Source organism: Trifolium pratense, linkage group LG4 (assembly GCF_020283565.1).
Source record: "Trifolium pratense cultivar HEN17-A07 linkage group LG4, ARS_RC_1.1, whole genome shotgun sequence".
In the NCBI taxonomy this organism is placed as follows: Eukaryota; Viridiplantae; Streptophyta; class Magnoliopsida; order Fabales; family Fabaceae; genus Trifolium; species Trifolium pratense.
In genome coordinates this window covers 10,506,225-10,525,555 of record NC_060062.1, presented here as the reverse complement: position 1 = coordinate 10,525,555, position 19,331 = coordinate 10,506,225, and the positions used below count along the sequence as shown (strand labels likewise).

General features: G+C 34.6%; 2 protein-coding genes across 8 annotated transcripts; both read left to right on the top strand.

Moving 5' to 3' along the window:
* Window positions 1-108: 108 nt before the first annotated feature.
* LOC123923507 (queuine tRNA-ribosyltransferase accessory subunit 2-like) lies at window positions 109-10,997 on the top strand. Its single transcript, XM_045976194.1, has 10 exons — window positions 109-476; window positions 1,683-1,857; window positions 1,932-2,090; window positions 6,758-6,851; window positions 7,586-7,656; window positions 7,932-7,983; window positions 8,579-8,627; window positions 8,725-8,859; window positions 9,474-9,593; window positions 10,419-10,997. The coding sequence occupies exons 1-10, from the start codon at window positions 283-285 to the stop codon at window positions 10,609-10,611; spliced, it is 1,242 nt and encodes a 413-aa protein (XP_045832150.1). The 5' UTR covers window positions 109-282; the 3' UTR covers window positions 10,612-10,997.
* A 1,380-nt stretch (window positions 10,998-12,377) lies between these two features.
* LOC123923207 (pseudouridine-5'-phosphate glycosidase) lies at window positions 12,378-18,656 on the top strand. 7 transcript variants are annotated; one of them, XM_045975886.1, is made up of 15 exons: window positions 12,382-12,520; window positions 13,059-13,125; window positions 13,407-13,487; window positions 13,662-13,779; window positions 13,870-13,980; window positions 14,387-14,469; window positions 15,311-15,370; window positions 15,491-15,551; window positions 15,835-15,941; window positions 16,030-16,107; window positions 16,908-16,953; window positions 17,032-17,152; window positions 17,312-17,397; window positions 17,554-17,635; window positions 18,166-18,656. In XM_045975886.1, exons 3-15 carry the CDS (start codon window positions 13,416-13,418, stop codon window positions 18,182-18,184), a joined length of 1,044 nt encoding a protein of 347 aa, XP_045831842.1. In that variant the 5' UTR covers window positions 12,382-12,520; window positions 13,059-13,125; window positions 13,407-13,415; the 3' UTR covers window positions 18,185-18,656. The 7 variants fall into 7 exon arrangements, with proteins under 7 accessions (XP_045831845.1, XP_045831844.1, XP_045831842.1 ...); XM_045975889.1 differs by lacking the exon at window positions 13,059-13,125 and having other exon boundaries at window positions 12,378-12,512; XM_045975888.1 differs by lacking the exon at window positions 13,059-13,125 and having other exon boundaries at window positions 12,380-12,520; window positions 13,410-13,487.
* The last annotated feature ends 675 nt before the right edge of the window (window positions 18,657-19,331 follow it).

Genomic DNA, 19,331 nt, shown 5'->3' with positions numbered 1-19,331 from the left:
CCAAAGTTCCTTGTTTAGTATGACTGTTTGGAAAAATGAAATTATTATTAAGGATTATTTGTTAAATTTTCGACCGACTAATTTTTAAGTTCCACAAAAACAAACAAAAAAAGAAAAATACCCACGCTAAATTTCGTATATACGGATTGTATTTATATACATACTATACTATATACTACCCTCCAAAAATCTTCAAAAACCAAAACAATAGCGTAGGGTTTTATTGAACAACGCGAATACAATACAATAGGGGTGAGTGGGTGGGTTTATGCAAGCAAAAAGATGAAATTATTCTCGGTGAAAAAAGCATGGAGAGTTAGAGTTGGAGCATTGGAACTCGGAGGAGGACTATCAATTGAAACACCTGCCCTTCTCATATCAACTCGCAAAGGACTCCCTCATTTCATTCCTCCTGACCTTCTTCCTTCTCTACCTTCTCCTGATTCTCATCTTCTTCAAGTTTCTCCTATCCACTTGTAAGTTGTAACAACTTCTATTTCTTATTATTATTGTTTTTGAAATTCTGTTATATAGTTAGTTACATTAATTAGTTACACTCTATGAAGCACATACACTACTTTGATTAGGCGTGTTCTGGTGTGGGGCACTCGTAGGTGTCCCGTTGTCAGACATGCGTCACACTGACACCAACATTTATGATTACATTGAATTATGTCATTTTCTCAAATTATTATCTGTGTCAACGTGTTCGTGTATGGTGCATGTGCTTCATAGGTTACACTAGGTTGTTGAGTTACATACTTTTAGTTATTTTTGTCACCTATATAATAACCCTTAATGAATAGTTTGTTGCACTAACTAAGTTAGACTACTAAGGGTTTGTTTGGATTCAATTATTTGAGTTTATGTGAAACTGTTTGGAGAACTTATGAAAACAACTTATCATGAGTTTGGTTCGGCTTATTTTTGTAAGTTTTCCAATATAGCTTATGAAGATAATTCGTAGCATATATAAAAAAAATTATCTTTATTTTATGTTTTGCTATAAAAATAGCTTATATAAGCATATATGTAAGCGGTTATCGTGATAAGCGCTTGTGCTATAAGCTGCAAATAGGTTGTTTATCGAAACAGGCTTAATGTATCCCTCAATGAATAGTTAGTTACACTAATTAGTTATTCTCTTTAGCTATATAAGTCTTAATGTATCCCTTGATGCATAGTTAGTTAAACTAATTAATTAAGTTAGACTAATTAGTTGTTCTGGTTAGCTACATAAGTCTTAATGTATCCCTTAATGGATAGTTAGTTACACTTTTTAGTTAAATAAGTTAGATTAATTAGTTGTTCTGGTTAGCTATATAAGTCTTAATGTATCCCTTAATCAGGGGCGGTTCTAGGACCCAACAAGCCTGGACAGTTGCCCGGGCTCAGGTCAAAATTGTTGGTATTTTTATGGGTTAGTTTAGGGCAAAATTGATATTTTTAGGGGGTTAGTTTATGGCAAAACTATGATTTTTTGTTGGACTATTTATATATTATGTCACATGTGAAATTTTGCCCATAATCCTGGCTCCGCCACTGCCCTTAATGAATAGATATTTACTCTTATTAGTTAACTTAGTTGGGCTAATTAGTTATTCTTGCAAAAACAACTTGTATCCTTTAATGAATCTTTGTTTTGTTCACGTTGGTAATTTGTTTTTTGTGTTGTTGGTTAGTTTGGAAGGGCTTTCTCCCGCGACTATAGCAAAAATTGGAGGGATTCATAAATTGGTTGGTTTGAACGAATATGGCATTGCTGCTGTTGCTAGGGATTCTATTCATTCCCTTCCTGAATGTAAGGGTGCCACCAAATTTGGACCGACTTTTGAGACTCCATGTGGGAGACTGTTGGTACGTATGTTTTCAGAGTCTTACATTGGATGAATTTTAATGTATATCTTCTAATTCTAAATTGACATGGCCAGATTAAACCCAAAGATTATGTTGAAATGATTTCTTGCTTGAGGCCAAATATATGGGCTACTTTGGCTGATGAAGTACCTGCTTGGGTGTCTGATAAAAGGAACAAAACCTCGGTAGATAGAACTTTGAGATGGCTTGATGATTGCCTTGCATTGAATCCGGTAAAGGACACTTCATGTTTTTCTTTCTCTAGTGATATGAATTGCATTATTTACGAATTCATGAAAATTTTAATAGGGGGAGGAAACACTTTTGGTTTTGGTTCATGTTTGAAAATGGTAACAAATTTGAAAATGTTTCAATTTGGTTTTGTAATTAGTAAGTTATCGTGGTATTTGAGAAAGATTCTAGACTGTTTATTGTGCCTTGGATTGGATTGATAGATTATATTTGCTTCCTCTGTGGTGGTAATTTCTGTCGACAGAAAATTTTATTCTATTCCTTTTACTAATTATTCAAGCAAGACAATGTTTCCAAGGCGTGAAAAATCAATAAGCCTTTCAGAAAGCAAAACAATTGGGGACGAGTATTTTGAGCATATACTTGAGGTTGGTTATATTGACAAATCCACGCACTAAAATATACGGATTACAGGATGATAAGTATGACATAGTTTATACACGTAAGCACAATAAGAAAGGAGGAGGGAATCACTCCTAAATGATAGCAACAAACTCAGTGGTTTTTGGATGACTATGCCAGGTGGCAGAGAGAGAAAATAGAATTTAGATGCTATAATTATGGAGTTTACGATGGGGAATATTCATTCAGATATTTTGTCAGTATTGTTACTACTCTGGGAGATCCAAGGCTTCTCGAATTGCCTTACCTACCTTTTACAGTCTTTATCGTTTTTTTTTCCTTTTCTTTCATCTCTGTAATAGTTGGCTGAATCCCATATGAACTTCAGCTATTTATATTACTAAAAATAAATATACCAGTTTTCCCTATTTGTCTGATGTTTTGTGATTTGTGTTAGCAATACAATATTGATCCTATCAATTTGGTATCAAGAGCTTTGGTTGTTGTTGATCTTTATCATCAATAATGGAAGCTGCGAGAGCTGATGCGTTAGAACAGAGGATGGGTAACGTCGAAAATACTTTGGATGAGATTCGATTGTTACTACGTGAGCGAAGTCGACCTCGACAAAGGCAAGGAAGGACACGTCGGAGACCGTCGCCTACAGAGGAGGGCAATAGAAGTGACGGTAGCATGGTATCGGGAGAATCGCGTCCTCGTTTTCCCAGGTACCAGGGACACCGACGTAAGCTAGAGATCCCGATATTCAAAGGGGATGATGCTTATGGGTGGTTGGTTCGTATTGAACGGTATTTTCGTCTGAATGAAGTACGCGTTCGTGATAAGTTAGATGCAGCTGTGATCGCCTTAGAGGATAAGGCCTTAAATTGGTTTGTGTGGTGGGAAGAACAAACTGCATCAAGGACTTGGGATGAGTTTAAACTCTCGCTGATTAGAAGATTCCAACCAGGAATTCTTCAAAACCCACTTGGTCCATTGTTGAATCTGAAACAAAAGGGGACAGTTATGGAGTTTAGAGAGCAATTTGAAACGTTGGTAGCTCCAGTAAGAAGAGAAGAGAGAGTGATGTTGGATAGCATATTTTTAAATGGGTTAAAAGAAGAAATTCAAGCTGAGTTGAAGCTCTATGATTGTCGAGACTTAGCAGAAATTATGGATCGTGCCTTGTTGTTGGAGGAAAAGAATGATGCTTTGATGAAACGAGGAGCTGGAGGAAAGGAGAAGGGGGAATGGAAGGATAGAGGCGGTGCAGTAAAGTTTAGAGACCCTGGTGATTTTGGAGGAGCCAAGAGAGATAGTGATAAGAGGGGGGCTGTAGGTGGAGATAAATTCAAAGGCAAGTGGTTGAGTTCGGCAGAGTTGGAAGATAGGCATAAGAAAGGACTGTGTTTCAAGTGTGGAGATAAATGGGGCAGAGATCACACTTGCAAGTTCAAACATATGAGTTTGAGGCTATGTGATTGGAGTAGTGAGGAAGAGAAGGAGTTGATAGCAGAGGAGGAGAGTGGAGAGGAAGAGCCAGTAAGGGAGTTAAAAAACCTACAGTTGTCATTACACAGCAGAGAAGGGTTCACTTCCAACAAGTCCTTCAAGGTGTGGGTGAGAGTAGGGGAAAGACAAGTGAGGACCTTGATTGATTCAGGTGCCACTAGTAATTTCATAACATCTGGATTAGTGAAAGAATTGAAATTGCCAGTAGTTGATACACCCACCTATGTCATCGAAGTGGGGAACGGGGAGAAGGTGAGAAACAACGGTGTGTGTGAAGGTTTACAATTCAACATTCAAGGGGTTGAATTTAAACAACATTTTTTCATTATGGAACTGAGTGGTTCAGAAATGGTGCTTGGTATGGACTGGTTAGCAAGCTTGGGCAACATAGAAGCTAATTTTAGCAATCTTTGTCTGAAGTGTGAATTAGACGGAAAAAAATACACCATCCAAGGAGATCCAACTATGTGCAACAGTCAAGCAACTTGGAAGACAATGATTAAAGCTTTGTCTGATGAGGGGATGAGATTTTATATACACACGGTCAGTGGTGATGCAACAGAAGCAGTAGAAGGTGGAGATATGTCTGAATGGGGGAAGGTGATTAATGAATTTGCTACAGTTTTTAACATGCCCTCTGGATTACCACCAATTAGAGAGCATTATCATGCTATACTGCTCAAGCCAGATGCCAACATTCCTAATCTGAGGCCATATAGGTACCCGTATTATCAAAAGAATGAGATAGAGAAGATTGTCAAAGAAATGATGCACGCTGGTATCATAAGGCACAGTACCAGCCCATTCTCCAGTCCAGTTTTGCTAGTGAAAAAGAAAGATGAAGGGTGGAGATTTTGCACTGGCTATCTCAGGACTTACAAAAAAATTGCTAGTGTGGTGTATTGGGAGGGTATGAGAAAGAATATTAATGAATATGTGGATGCTTGTGAGGTGTGCCAGAGAAATAAGTATCAAACTCTGAGTCCTGGGGGTTTGATTCAACCTTTACCGGTACCTAAACAGGTTTGGACTGACATATCTATGGACTTCATAGGTGGGCTACCTAAGGTACAAGGGGTTGACACCATAATGGTAGTGGTAGATAGGCTAACCAAATATGCTCATTTTTTGCCAGTGAAGCATCCTTACACAGCTAAGGATATTGCAGAGCTATTTATCAAAGAAATAGTGAGACTTCATGGATTCCCCAGCTCTATTGTCTCAGACAGAGACAAGGTTTCCCTCAGTTCATTTTGGGCAGAAGTTTTCAAACAGGCAGGTACAAGATTGAAGTATAGCAGTGCTTATCACCCTCAGTCAGATGGGCAAACAGAGGTAGTGAATAGATGTCTAGAAACATATTTAAGATGCTTGACTGGTAGACAACCCAAGCAGTGGCCTAGATGGTTAGCGTGGGCAGAATATTGGTATAATACGAATTATCATGCATCTCTGAAATCCACTCCCTTTGAGGCTTTGTATGGGAGAGTACCACCAGTGTTAATAAGAGGTGATGTGAGTCTTTCTTCAGTGGAGGAAGTTAACAAGCTTACAGCAGAAAGGAATGTTATGTTGAGAGAAATGCTAGAACAGTTATTGAAGGCACAAGACCAGATGAGGGCACAAGGCAACAAACATAGAAGAGAGGTGGAGTATCAAGTAGGAGATATGGTGTATTTGAAGATCCAACCTTACAAGTTAAGGAAGTTGGCTAATAGATTGAATCAGAAACTAAGCCCAAGATATTATGGGCCTTATGAGATAGAGCAGAAGATAGGTGCTGTGGCTTATAAACTGAAGTTACCTGATGACAGTAGGGTACATCCAGTTTTTCATGCTTCTTTATTAAAGAAAGCTATCTCTCCTAATGTAGAATCTCAACCTCTACCTGCTTGTATGAATGAGCAGTGGCAGTTAGAGCCAGGGCCAGAAGAAGCAATGGATACTAGGAGGAATGAGCAGGGTGAAGTGGAAGTATTAGTGAAATGGCAAGGGCTACCAGAATTTGAGAATTCATGGGAATCAGTTGAGAAAATGAGGAAAGAGTTTCCCGGATTTCTCCTTGAGGTCAAGGAGAGTTTTGAAGGAGGGGGTATTGATAAGTATGACATAGTTTATACACGTAAGCACAATAAGAAAGGAGGAGGGAATCACTCCTAAATGATAGCAACAAACTCAGTGGTTTTTGGATGACTATGCCAGGTGGCAGAGAGAGAAAATAGAATTTAGATGCTATAATTATGGAGTTTACGATGGGGAATATTCATTCAGATATTTTGTCAGTATTGTTACTACTCTGGGAGATCCAAGGCTTCTCGAATTGCCTTACCTACCTTTTACAGTCTTTATCGTTTTTTTTTCCTTTTCTTTCATCTCTGTAATAGTTGGCTGAATCCCATATGAACTTCAGCTATTTATATTACTAAAAATAAATATACCAGTTTTCCCTATTTGTCTGATGTTTTGTGATTTGTGTTAGCAATACAATATTGATCCTATCACAGGATCTCTGAGAAATAATAGTGTTAAGAATGTCGGTCAGGTCTATTGGAATGTATGGTGTCCTTGTTTTATCATCTAACAAGGAAGTTGTGTAAGGAAAGAGATGTGTAAATATCACCACTCTTGGCCATCGCAATATTGTGCCATTAAATCTGCTTAATATAGTGGTATCAATTTGATATTGGATATTTGATCCCGCTCCTGCAATATTTTTCTTTGTATTTAATAGAATTTCCTGTCTACATCATGCACTATTAACTAATTCAATGTAGTTTGGTCTCTCGAAATTTAGGCTGTTGGATCAGTCTTTGGTGCCATAGTGGGAGGCCCAAGTTTGGATGAAAGGAAGCGGTGTGCAGAGGAGGTAGCCAAGCGAAATGTAGCAGGTTTTTTTTAGTTATTTTCTGCAAATCACCTGGACCTATTATTGAATAATCATGTTCATCCATCGTAATAACCAATAAGCCATTTTTCTGTCAAGTTATTTATTATTACAATTCATAACTAGGAACTTCAGATAGATTCATGTAGTTTGTCTAGGCAAATCTCTACACGCTACATTGTATTTTAGGCGAGTTATCCCGTAACTACATAGTAAGTGGTGTGTGGATGGACCAAAGGGAAAAATATAATGAAGATACTCTAAACTAAATCCTAACATATCATCTAGGATACTCTAAACTAGTTAAGATATAATGAAGATTTTATCAGATTTTCTAACAATTTTGATATAAACTTCTATTGATGAAATCAACATTGTGATGTCTTTTTTATATGATTTTCCAGCGGGTAGTTATATTTTAATTGTTTTGCTTTCTGTATATCTATGATTAGAAAATATACGTACCTCAAGTCCCACTGTTTAAGTATCTTAGTGGGGAGGAACTTTTTAAGTGTAATTTGTTATAGAAGAGAGTCACTCAAATGAGAGAATGTTTTACTGCACATCTATAGGACATGCGATGTTGTATCAGATTGAATATTATGGTGTCGTTTAATAGGCTTTGGTTGTTGCTCTCGTTGTGTTGTTTTCTCTTTGTGTTATGTCATACATTTGAGACCTATAAATGCCTATATTTTGTGTAGATATATGGTAACTGAACTCTGGTTATTCATGTAGGTTATTGGATTGGAGGATTTGGTCTTGGAGAGGCCATTGATGAGCGACCTGCTCTTCTACATGCTATTGTGGTAAGTGCAATTTGCGGTACTTGTTCACTTCAATTAAAACATTATCCAAATTGGATTTCATTTAATATGTGATAGATGCAGAAATTATAACTAAAACAAAGCTCTCCTTTATAATTCTGCTCAGTAACAGATTTGAAAATTAGACCCTATAACTGCAACAGTTAGATATACAAAACTTTCGATGAACTTTTACCTAGCAGTTTATGCTTTGGGGAGACTTGGTCCTCGACATATGTTATAACTTTTGATATATAACAAAGTTACCTTATTCTCAGGATGTCTTGCCAGATGCAAAGCCACGCATGATCTGTGGTCTTGGACTCCCAGGTACATAACTATTCATTTCATGTTCAATGGCATACTTTGCTTTATGGATGTGTTTATTCTTTTCTTGTTATGTGGCCATCTTCTTCTCCCGTACTTCCTTCTCTTCCTAATCTTTTTATTTCCTCGAGTTAGAGAAAAGTAGTTCATTGACCTCAATCATTTTATTTATTTTGGCTGATGATGGATTGATTATGAATTGATCACATATCATGAACTGGCTAATGAAAGAAACAAGAGTGTTACATTCATACATGATTACGAAAGAGCCCCGTGGACTTGAAGTGTGGCCAATGCGCTGGCTTACTTTCATTATGCTGAAAATCAACTTTTTTTAAAAGATGGGGGTGGTGAGAGTCGACCTCCAAACCATTTGGTCATAGAGACTCTGACATCATATCATGCACTATGCCACTATCTATCTCAAAGCTTAAGCTATTTGGCAAAGACTCTGACATCATATCATGCACCATGCCACTATCTATCTCGAAGACTATTGTATTCACTTTTGATCTTGAAATGAATTATTTCCTGATTAAGTTTACATATAGTACAAATTTGTTGCACCAAAAAAAAAAAACTGATTATAAATTTGCAGAGGAGATCTTGCAGGGGATTGCTGCTGGAATTGATCTTTTTGATTCAACGTAAGTAGCTATTTCAAATTTTCATTTGTTCAATACCCCGATTTACCTTTGGTGTATTGTGTCACGGAAAGTTTAGATGGTTTTTATGGTGACTCAGATACATCTACACCCTCACACTTGGAGGATTTGCGCTAACATTTTCATTGGACAAGAATGGGAATCAAGATAATTTTCAGTCAAATCAGATGGGAGGTGACTGTACCAAAATTAATTTGCGAGCAACAGTTTATAGGTGACTTACTCCTTTTAACTTCTTTTTGCACTTTTTTCGTATTCGATCATATGAATATTGGGTTGGTGGTTTACACAGATTTTACTAAACTGTGATAGAAAATGGGCATTTCAGCTTAAGGGTAATTTTTAAAACATGGCTATAAACCATTAGTGACCTCAGATACGGAATGATATGTGGAAACTAGATCTTTGGACTCGCAAGTTATTGAGTTCAGATGCGTGACTACTATTTTTTATTTATTTATTATTATGTGGTGTCATAAAGTATAAACCTAAGCTTTAATTAATGACTTTAGAGTAATACGGCAAGTGGTTGTGATTGTTGCAAGGTCCCCTTGAGTTTAGCTCAGTTGGTAGAGACATCACATTTTATTTGCAGGAGCCACTAGGGTACTTGACAAAAAAAAAAACGAGTAATACGGCAAACAAGTTTTTGTTGCTATTACCGTCCTCCTTATAAAAAATGTAAAAAGGAAATGTGTGATTAAAGCAACGTGTTTTTCTTCTTTTAATTATTAATGAAAATAAGTGAACTGAAGATGAAAACTGAAAATAAACCAAGCAGTGACAAGCATCTTATTTACTAATTCCTCTCCTTGTGTTTTCATGCAGGAAAGACATGACTCCCATTTTAGGAGACTGCACCTGCCATACATGTCAGAATTATACAAAAGCATACATCAATCACTTATACAATGTTCATGAAATGCTGGCACAAACTCTGCTTGAAATGTATGAAATTCTTTGCTTCAAATCTTCAATGATACTCTTGATTAAATATAGGATACCGACATGTGCATGTGTGGTATAATTACACAAAATTAAATATCAGTAAATTTACAAAAAGATCTAAATTGAGAATCATGAATTCAAGATGACCACCAAATAATCATGCAGACGGCATGAAGATGAAATCATAACAAATGAAATAGGAACCAGAAAAGGAAAACCTGTAAAGAGAATTTGGGAAAGAGATGAAAACCGGAGAAAATACAAGAGTATCCAGAAAAAATCAATGGCGTATCAAAGAGAAGAACAAAGTGTTTTTTTGGTGGGGATACTTGTGTTAGGTATCTGACACGTGTCTTCTGAGTGTTGGTGTCCGATGCATGTCAGACATGCCTAAACCCAGGAGTGTCCGTGCTTCATAGGTTATGCTTAGGTAGTGAGGTTTAGATAGTAACCAGAAATAAAAAAGGCATATTGCTTAAATATAATAATGAATGAGAGGCAGAGCAACTTTTTTCACAAGGATTAGTATTGAGGAGAGTTCTCTCGAATAAAAGTGCATGCTCTTTTTTGTTCATGCTCTTTTTTGTTCAGTCAATAATAACCGCCCTTTGTTATAGCTAATTATCAGGAACCGTAATTTTCTTTCCTAGGCTATTCAATTCTGATAAAATTCAATCATAAGCAAGCAAGCAGTGAACTGTTCAGTCTCTTTTTCTCCCTCTACTATTTTATAGCAACACTTACAAATAATTGTGATTTAACAGCCATAATGGTTTCACTACTTTTAACTCACTAGCATTAATATTGTTATGACGAATTTTGCAGCCATAATACACACCACTATCTCATGTTCTTTCGCGTGATAAGAGAAGCAGTCCAAGAGGGGAGGTTTGAGGAATATCGACAGACATTCATTGAAAGCAGGCGCGAGCATTATGAAAGAGTTGATACAGTATCAGTAAGCGAAAGTGCAGAGATGGATGTGGATGACAAATTATCGCAGGTTGTTTTAAAGTGACATTATTGTGTTGGGGAGGGAATATAGTGATTTTTGAGAACTTTGAATTTGAATTCACAGCGAAGAGTCAAATTAGGTCATACTGAGATTTAGGGGTGAAAATAGACTGGACTACTCACAAAGGTCTATGACCTAGTCTACGACCTAGTCCACGACAGGTCTCCCGCCATAGTTTTTTTAGATTCGAGGTCAAAATTTTGAAAGGGAGTTGCAATATGCACCCTCCTGTTTTTCTTAATATTCTCACCATTAACTAAAATTTATTTATTTTGTCAATATATTTTTTGGGAAGTATACATTTGGACTGTATCAATATGTCTCAATTAATTTCTGGAACAAACATGTGTTTCAAATGTTAATAATTTTTGAAGTGTTATGAAAGTTTACTTTTGGAATGCACTTTTATGTTTAAAAGTTTGCTACCCTAAAGTAAAAAATTTGCAATATTGTTCTCCGTAGCTCAGTTGATAAATACATGAGCATTATTGGTGGAGCAGAGATTTAAATCTCAGATTCTCCATTTCTTCACATTTATAGTGTATCAATCTAGTCAATAGACTATTTGACAAAAAAAATTGCAATATTTCTCCAATACCTTCAATGAAGTTACTATAAAATTTTGGTCAAATTATCATGAAGTTATCACATAAGATCTTTGAACATCAAAATTTTGATATGAAATATGGTGTTCTATTAAATGCGTATTTCTAAAATGTTTGCAAAAAAAAATAAAAAAGAGTGAGAAATGACAATAAATATATGTAATGTCAAATGCGTCACATCTATTTTGTAATTTAAATTCAACTACATAAAAAAACGAGAGAAACTCAGTTTGTAGAGACGTCGTATTATATATGTAGGAGCCGGGGTTCGAACGTAGACAACACTTCACTTATTCACCTCGAAGGTTGAATTTCTTGCCATTTAACTACAACAAAAAAAAAAAGTTCTCTCGGTTGTAGATTTCACTGCAAACTGAGCAATGAACATCTACACCCTTAAAAAATATATCCTCATTTTTCTTAAATTTTTTATTTTCAAATTAAAGACTTATATTTCACCATATAATAATTTGACTAGAGAGGATTCTCTCTCATAAAATATATATATATATATATATATATATATATCATGACCTTTGTTCTTTTAAAAGTTTTTTACAGAATACCGGTAGAAATAATTTATTCAAAAATTAAATATACATTAAAATTATTAAATGTAAAAAATCACATAATATTAAATGATTAGAGGATACATACCCAACAAAACTCCATCAAATCTCATCCATCCATTAAAACTCCGTGTTACTAGAATATTTACTAAGAAATAATCTATTTTAAAAAGATGATGTAAGACCAAAATTACTAAATACTTTTTTTTTACAAGGAAATTACTAAATACTTAAAATTCTACAAAAATTTCTATAAAATTAATAAATCAAATACCTTTTAGTGTAATTGTTTAACAAAATTTTTAAGTGAAAAATAATTTTGGAAAATCAATACAAAATAATTTTTTTAATTTAAAAATCTAATAACATTTTTATTTATACAATTATGTGAGTTGACATAACATTGCATTATATATGTAGGAAGTCGGAGTTTGAACCTCAATCATCCCATTTATATACTTTAAGGGTGAAATTTTTAACTATTAAACTACATGATAAATTTTTTTTTAAAAAAAATAACATAACAAAATATATATATTTTTTGAAGCAACATAACAAAAAAAATATATTATTAAGCCATAATTTTTCTACATAAAAAAAAAGCATAAGTTTTTGTTTGAAAAATAGTAGAAAAAGTAGCTGAAGTAGGCGATCACACTGTTCAGATTCTGTAGTTCCCTCCTTCCTTTCCGTTCCCACGGTTTTCTTCGAGCCACTCTCATCTCTATCTGTAAGTCGGTAAGTCGTTGCTTCTAATTTTAAATACTTTATTAGTTTTCTATTATTATAACTAACCAGTGTTTGATACTCTATGAATCATTGATACATACACAAATACTGTACACATAATTTCAAAAAATGGAAGCGATTGAATGTTACGAACACAAAGAGTGTTGGTGCTATATAATTGATACTCCCTCCGGTCACAATTATAAGCAAAAGTTATCGAATAATCGATATATCTATTTTATAGGCCAGATACATCAATTATTAAATGAATCTGAAAAGTGAATTTTTACTTATAATTGTGGTTGGAGGGAGTATTTCGTTGGTGATATGAAATGGAAACAATTGGAAGGGATAATATAGAAAACTAGTAAAGATGATTTGAGATTGCACTTATGCAAAAAAATAAATAGCAGAAGATTTTGTGAAGATTGCACAGATTTAGATGTGAAATTTTATCAGGTGTCATTAGGGGAGAAGAATTTTGGTAGAATAGATCAATGTTATCAAATACCGGGCATGGCGAATTGCGGGGGCATATTTTTTGTAGGGATGGTGGCTCAAAATGGCTGAATTTTGGCTATCGGCCATGGTCTGCAATCCGCAATCGCCAATCGGTAACACTCGAATATCAGTAAAGATTCTATTAGGTTTTTTATATTGGGTCTAACTCTTTACAAAATCAGCTTGCAAGGTGTGGGGTGCCGTGCCTCTGTTTATAAACTCATTTCAGATTCTATCTTTACTCTATGTGGGACTTGGGTTTTTCCCAATAGATTCTGTGCCAGATTGCTTTGAAGTGAGAAAAGAATGAAAAAAAACGTGTGAAATTTTGTCACTGTTAAAGGCAAAAAAAAATTCTATGAACTTATCAGTTTTTTTTATTCCCTTTCTTCAGCAGGTGGTTATGGCATCTTCAGCAGCCTTGAGGATAACCAATCTTCGAAGACACTTGGATTCAGCTGACACAGTCAACAAGGTACAGAGTATGAATTTCTCACATAACTGTCTTTAGCGTTTGACTCAAATTTTTTATGAACTTATAAGTTTGGTTGTTCCCTTTCTAAAACCCTTACATTCATTCGTGTCTCGTTGTAGTGAAAGGTTGAAAACATAATTTATATGCAAAGTGTAATATGAGTTTGATATGCAGCCTACCGGAGTCAATCCTGCTGGTGCATCAATCAACGTGAAGGTAGCTTCAGAGGTTTCTGAAGCGTTATCACTAGGGCGTGCAGTTGTTGCTCTGGAATCTACCATTATTTCACATGGTTTTCTATATTTTTTCATATGATTTTTTGTATTTCCTTTTCATGTCTGACACGTAGAGCTTAGTATTTGGACTATGCTCTTGTTTTTAGGGATGCCGTATCCTCAAAATTTGCGAACGGCAAAAGAGGTTGAAAGTATTGTGAGAGAGAATGGTGCAGTTCCTGCAACTATTGCAATTTTGGACGGCGTGCCTTGCATAGGTATTTATCATCATCTTTGTCTAGTATGTGCATTTCATTACTATTTCATGATTTTACCATTCATTTTAAGAGCAAGTCATTTGATCTAAGAGAATGATGGAGTGCATGCACTTAACTACTTGTGAAAGTTATTTTTGTGGATATAGAGTATGATGTCGATACTCTTTGTTCGCTTCATTTGTACATATTGATGTTGGATTTGAAATGGGTGCTTGCAACAGTCCTGCAAAGTGACTGAAAAAGAAGCTATACAAGCACACACGTCATGTATCCACAAAGTCTATAAGACAAACTGAAGAGTTTTTCATCCCATGTTGACTTTGCTGCTACAATGATTGCAAATTTTGTTGTATCTTTCTGTTTGAATTTGAAAAAAATTCTGTTGTTTGCTCGTTTTATTGAATAGGTCTAAGTGCGGAAGAACTTGAAAGGTTAGCTACTTTGGGAACCAAAGCTCAGAAAACAGCTCGAAGGGATATAGCATATGTTGTGAGTGCTTTTGGTATCACCTTGGAGCTTATTTATGTTTGTATATGTCGATATGAATGTCCTTCCATATATTAGAGTCTTCCGGGTATTCTAAACAAAAAAGTGAAAAGATGTACTTTTCGTAGTTCACTATTAGAAAGAATGTATTCAAATTCTATCCCATTGAAGACTTATATCTACTACAGTATGTTAAGAAAAGATGCTGCAGATATTCAGAATACATTTTCATCGTAAAGGGTCCAAAATTAACAAAATAAAGCTTATCGAATAGGTTTTAGTTAAAAGAATAATGTATAGAATCAAAAGTTCGTTCTGGCATTAGATAAGTAGTTTATTTTGTCAAAAAAAAAAAAAGTTTATTTGCTTACACCTACTCACTTATTTTGCCTTCAATGATGCCAACTTCACTGTTGGTAAGATAGAAGTTTTCATAATCCTTTTGCTAGTTTTTGCAGCTGATGTTTCGCTGATAAATTGAATTAAACAAATATTGTGGGTTCTTGTAAGAATTTGAGATCGCGTTCTTGAATCTTAAGCAAACTAATGGTCTCAGATTTTAAATTTAGAAACTATAAAAAATTTAGAAACTATAAAATTGATACTTTTCAGTTTTCATGAGCTAAATTTTGCATGACAGGTTGTCTAATTTGTTATTCTCTATATGCATTTTTCAGTTTTGTTAAATGAATGTTAAACATCAAATTAACCTTCGGAAGTGAAGTTTCCATGTTAATGCAATATTATTGACAGAAAAGTTTGGTACACTTATGTTACCAATAACGACTGTGCACCTTCATTGTTTTTCAATATGATTTCACACAATTATCTATGTTGATTTTAGGTGGCTAGAGGTGGAAATGGTGCTACTACTGTTTCTGCTACAATGTTTTTGGCTTCTAAGGTAATTTTCTCATACACTGTGTTCATAGTCTCTTAAGTCTTAACATTATCTGTTTCATGGCCAGTCCGTGTATCGTGCCACTTTGGTTTCACTGCCTCGAAATTTTAAAATTTTCTGCAGGTTGGTATCAATGTCTTTGTGACTGGTGGGATTGGAGGAGTGCACAGGCACGGGGAATCGAGTACGTTAAACTCCTATATCTTAATGATAGAAACAATTGGTTTTCATAATGAATGCTGACAAATCTACTATGATGCAACGGTTTCTAGTCTAAATTTTGGGACCAGATGAATCAACCTTTGCATATTTTACCTTTTATTTTTTCCTTGGTAGGACAATAGTTTGCAAGATAAGACTAGTATTTTAGAATTGATAATGATTTTTTATTTTATTTTTTATAAGCATTTCCAGAAATAAGACTAGTATTTTAATCAAGCATATCATTTTTATTTTTCTTTGGGCAGCTATGGATATATCTTCAGATATAACTGCGCTTGGAAGAACACCAATAGCCGTTATATGTGCTGGTGTGAAGTCAATATTGGATATTCCCAGGACCCTTGAATATCTGGTATCAAATTCCTTTTTGATAATATTACTGAAATAATTTGGCATGCTTTATGAATCGAGCTTATATTCATAGTTTTGATCTTGAATAGGAAACGCAAGGAGTTTTTGTTGCTGCTTACAAGACCAACGAGTTTCCTGCCTTTTTCACAGCATCAAGTGGCTGCAAGGTACTTTAAATTTTGGTTTACCAAACGGTTTCTTAAGCTTGCTAAAGTAACATAAAAAAAATGTTTGTTTCGCGTTTTCCTTTTCTCATCAACATATGCATTCATTCACGATGGAAATTAAGTATGCAAATTACAATATTAGTTTTCCATTCATCTAAATAAAGTGGAACTTCTCTCGTATTCTCGCTCGTTTGGTTTACATGTTTTTTATTGAAATTTTAAAAATAAACAAATAATATGATAGACAAATTCTCAATATAGTTGAAATGATTATAACATTCATAATTCATTAACTTAAAAAACCTCTCAAAAGTGATGATTAAGTATGAAATGATAGTTCTTTTTAGAGTTAGTTGGAAACTTGGAATATAACATGAATCACAATTCAATTCATCTTCCTTCAGTGTTGTTAAATGGCGGAATGTCGTGGCAGAATTTTTGACAACCGCCATAGCTAATTTTTGTAGGGAGGCCCCCCATGGCGGTGCCATAGGCTGCAGTGGCGTGTTTATATCTTTGGCCTTCTGCCAAACTTCTCCATCCACCATCAGCTTCCTCCTTTTTAAAAATGCTCAACCCTGTTGTTTCCTTGGCATCTCAAATGCACATGAGAACCACTATGCTGGTCTGCTATCTCCTTTGTATTCCATTCGGCTGATCCACTCTTGTTCTTACTAGTGATTTTTGAACTTGTTGCGTTGCTTGCTGCGTCGTGTGTTTACAGTACAACATAACTGCATGATGCACTAAGAAGCAACTTTAATTGACAATCTATTTTTTGGTCACGGCTTATTTTCCAGGTACCCTGTCGGGTTGATACCCCCGAAGACTGTGCTTCCTTAATAGGCAAGTGAAACATTCTTATTCATATTTATGGTTTAACAAAACCTATGTGATTCCTTCTAATTTATATTCTTCTTGCAGAAGCAAACATCAAACTCAAGCTTGAAAGTGGAATTTTGATAGGAGTCCCTATTCCTCAAGAACACTCGGCTACTGGACACGTAATTGAATCTGCCATCAATCAAGCCCTTAACGAAGCAAGGTGATCTTTTTGCTCTCTCGCTTTCTTTCTATCTTTTATGACATTTTATACATTAACATTGCTTATTAACTAGTTCATACTAATTAATGCTTTAATAATAATAATTGATATATTTAGTAATAATTTCGTTAAAAATACATTTACATTTGCCACTTGTAGGGAAAAGAATATATCAGGAAATGCTCAGACTCCTTTCTTGCTTGCTAGAGTAAATGAACTTACCGGAGGTGCCTCACTTGCTTCAAGTATCCTCTTTTGAAGTTTTTCAACAATACATACATCATTATTATAATATCAGTAATTAACATTATATTTTAGATTATTTTTAATTTAACATAAAACTATCATTTGTTAATATGGTTTCAAATCACATCCAAATTGAATATCTTAACCATATTTAGACATTGCTCTTGTGAAGAACAATGCCTGTATTGGGGCTAAAGTTGCTGTAGCCCTTGCTCAGCTAAGAGAAAACAGTAAAAGGTGAGTTTATACTTTACTTATATCGTGGCCAAACTCTGGATTACTGGGCCCCCTTCCCCCGACAATCAGAGGGTTAATACCAAAAATAAAGTGTACTATGTTTCTTATATTAAGGACCAAAATAACATATTTGTCTCTTATGAAGAACAAAGGGAGTAGTTTTGTTCTACCTTGATAAACCTATTTGAAAGTTCGGTGCTCTAAGTTATGTCCTTTATTTGAATATTGCAAGTATGCTAATTTCCCTTGTTTCTAAAGTTTGCAAGTTAGGATGTACCCTCATTCATTACATTTAAATTGCTTTGTGATCTCAACCTACCTAAATTGAAATGAGTTGCACATTTAAGAGTCAATTTAAATTGAGAGGAAGGTTGAGGTTTTGAAACTTTGGTTTTTTATGGTATTATGGTTTATTTGGGTTATTTAAACTTGAAGTATGACCTATTTTACTTGCTCGAAAAATGGCTTATCTTATTGTTTTGGAACCTCACTGATAATTCGAATATTTTACTTGGATTTCATATTTACAGGAAACAAGAGATGGAGTAGCAGAATGGAAAATATGTTAATTCGACACGCTTATATTTTAGGTGGATTTCATATTTACAAAAAACAAGAGATAGAGTAGCATGGCTGACATGAAGGATTTTACGGGCATAAAATTATTCGACACAAAATATTCATCACTATCACATTCTCTTACACGATTTTGGCTTTGGAGAGAAAGATGGAGGAAAGAAAGAGGGGAAATAAGGGTTTTTTCAATTGTTTGGTAGGAGAAAATGAAATGAAAGAAAATTAAAAAATTCTCCCCTTTAATTTAAGGATCAAACTTAGGTACAATATCATAGGTACTGTGTCTTCTGTGCTTTGTTAATTACACATGCAAATATCATTGTTTCCCTTAAAAATAGAAGTAACTGCTTAATTAACATGTAATGAACTAGTATTGAAACAATGTTTCATATTACACAAAAGGTTGTAATAAAAAAAATATCCAACAAATGTTCATCATCCCTAATTAGAAGGAAACTAAAATTGCATGAAAGCATAAAAAGATATAGAACTCCCATGGTGGAGAGATGGTGGGTGGTCCATTGAAGCTTCACGATTATTTTTTTCAAGATGTTTTTTCTTCGTCCCTAAATTGATCAGAATTCCTCCATGTTCCCCTATCTACCAAGAGATATGTCTTGATAGGAATTTGGATCCTCTTCAATTTTCCCTCATGTTTTCTCTCCTTTATCTTAATCCAAGGGTTGGTAAATTATAAAAAATAAAAAATAAAAAGGAGAGAAAATCAACCCTTTGATTAAAAAAAAAGGAGAAGAGAAAATATGAGGGAAAATTGGAGAGGATCCAAACCTATCTTGATAGTGCAAATCTTAACGGAAGATATTTTTGAATAGTGTAAATCTTATCATGAGATTTCTTTGAGTAGTGTAAATCTTTCGTTTAGCTTTCATTTTCTCAAATATATATATTTTTTAAAATGGCCAATATTAATAATCAGTTGCTAGATTAATGTTTTTTTTCTTCTTTTGTTTGGGTTTGAGCAGATAACCTCCAACTCTTTTGATCAAACTAGTTGAGTTATCGATTCCACTTCAATATTAAATTAATTATCTTGAAATTTGTAAACTTAATTCATTAAAATATATTAATATTTTTTAAGACAAATATTTCTATATTATGT

Excerpts from the sequence above, each read along its gene's own strand:
- LOC123923507 (XM_045976194.1), top strand. The coding sequence starts at position 283 with ATGAAATTATTCTCGGTGAAAAAAGCATGGAGAGTTAGAGTTGGAGCA. Across the intron at positions 7,657-7,931 it reads CTCTTCTACATGCTATTGTG|GATGTCTTGCCAGATGCAAA; the intron begins GTAAGTGCAATT and ends CCTTATTCTCAG. Across the intron at positions 7,984-8,578 it reads CTGTGGTCTTGGACTCCCAG|AGGAGATCTTGCAGGGGATT; the intron begins GTACATAACTAT and ends ATAAATTTGCAG.
- LOC123923207 (XM_045975889.1), top strand. The coding sequence starts at position 13,416 with ATGGCATCTTCAGCAGCCTTGAGGATAACCAATCTTCGAAGACACTTG. Across the intron at positions 13,780-13,869 it reads ATCTACCATTATTTCACATG|GGATGCCGTATCCTCAAAAT; the intron begins GTTTTCTATATT and ends TCTTGTTTTTAG. Across the intron at positions 15,371-15,490 it reads CAATGTTTTTGGCTTCTAAG|GTTGGTATCAATGTCTTTGT; the intron begins GTAATTTTCTCA and ends AATTTTCTGCAG.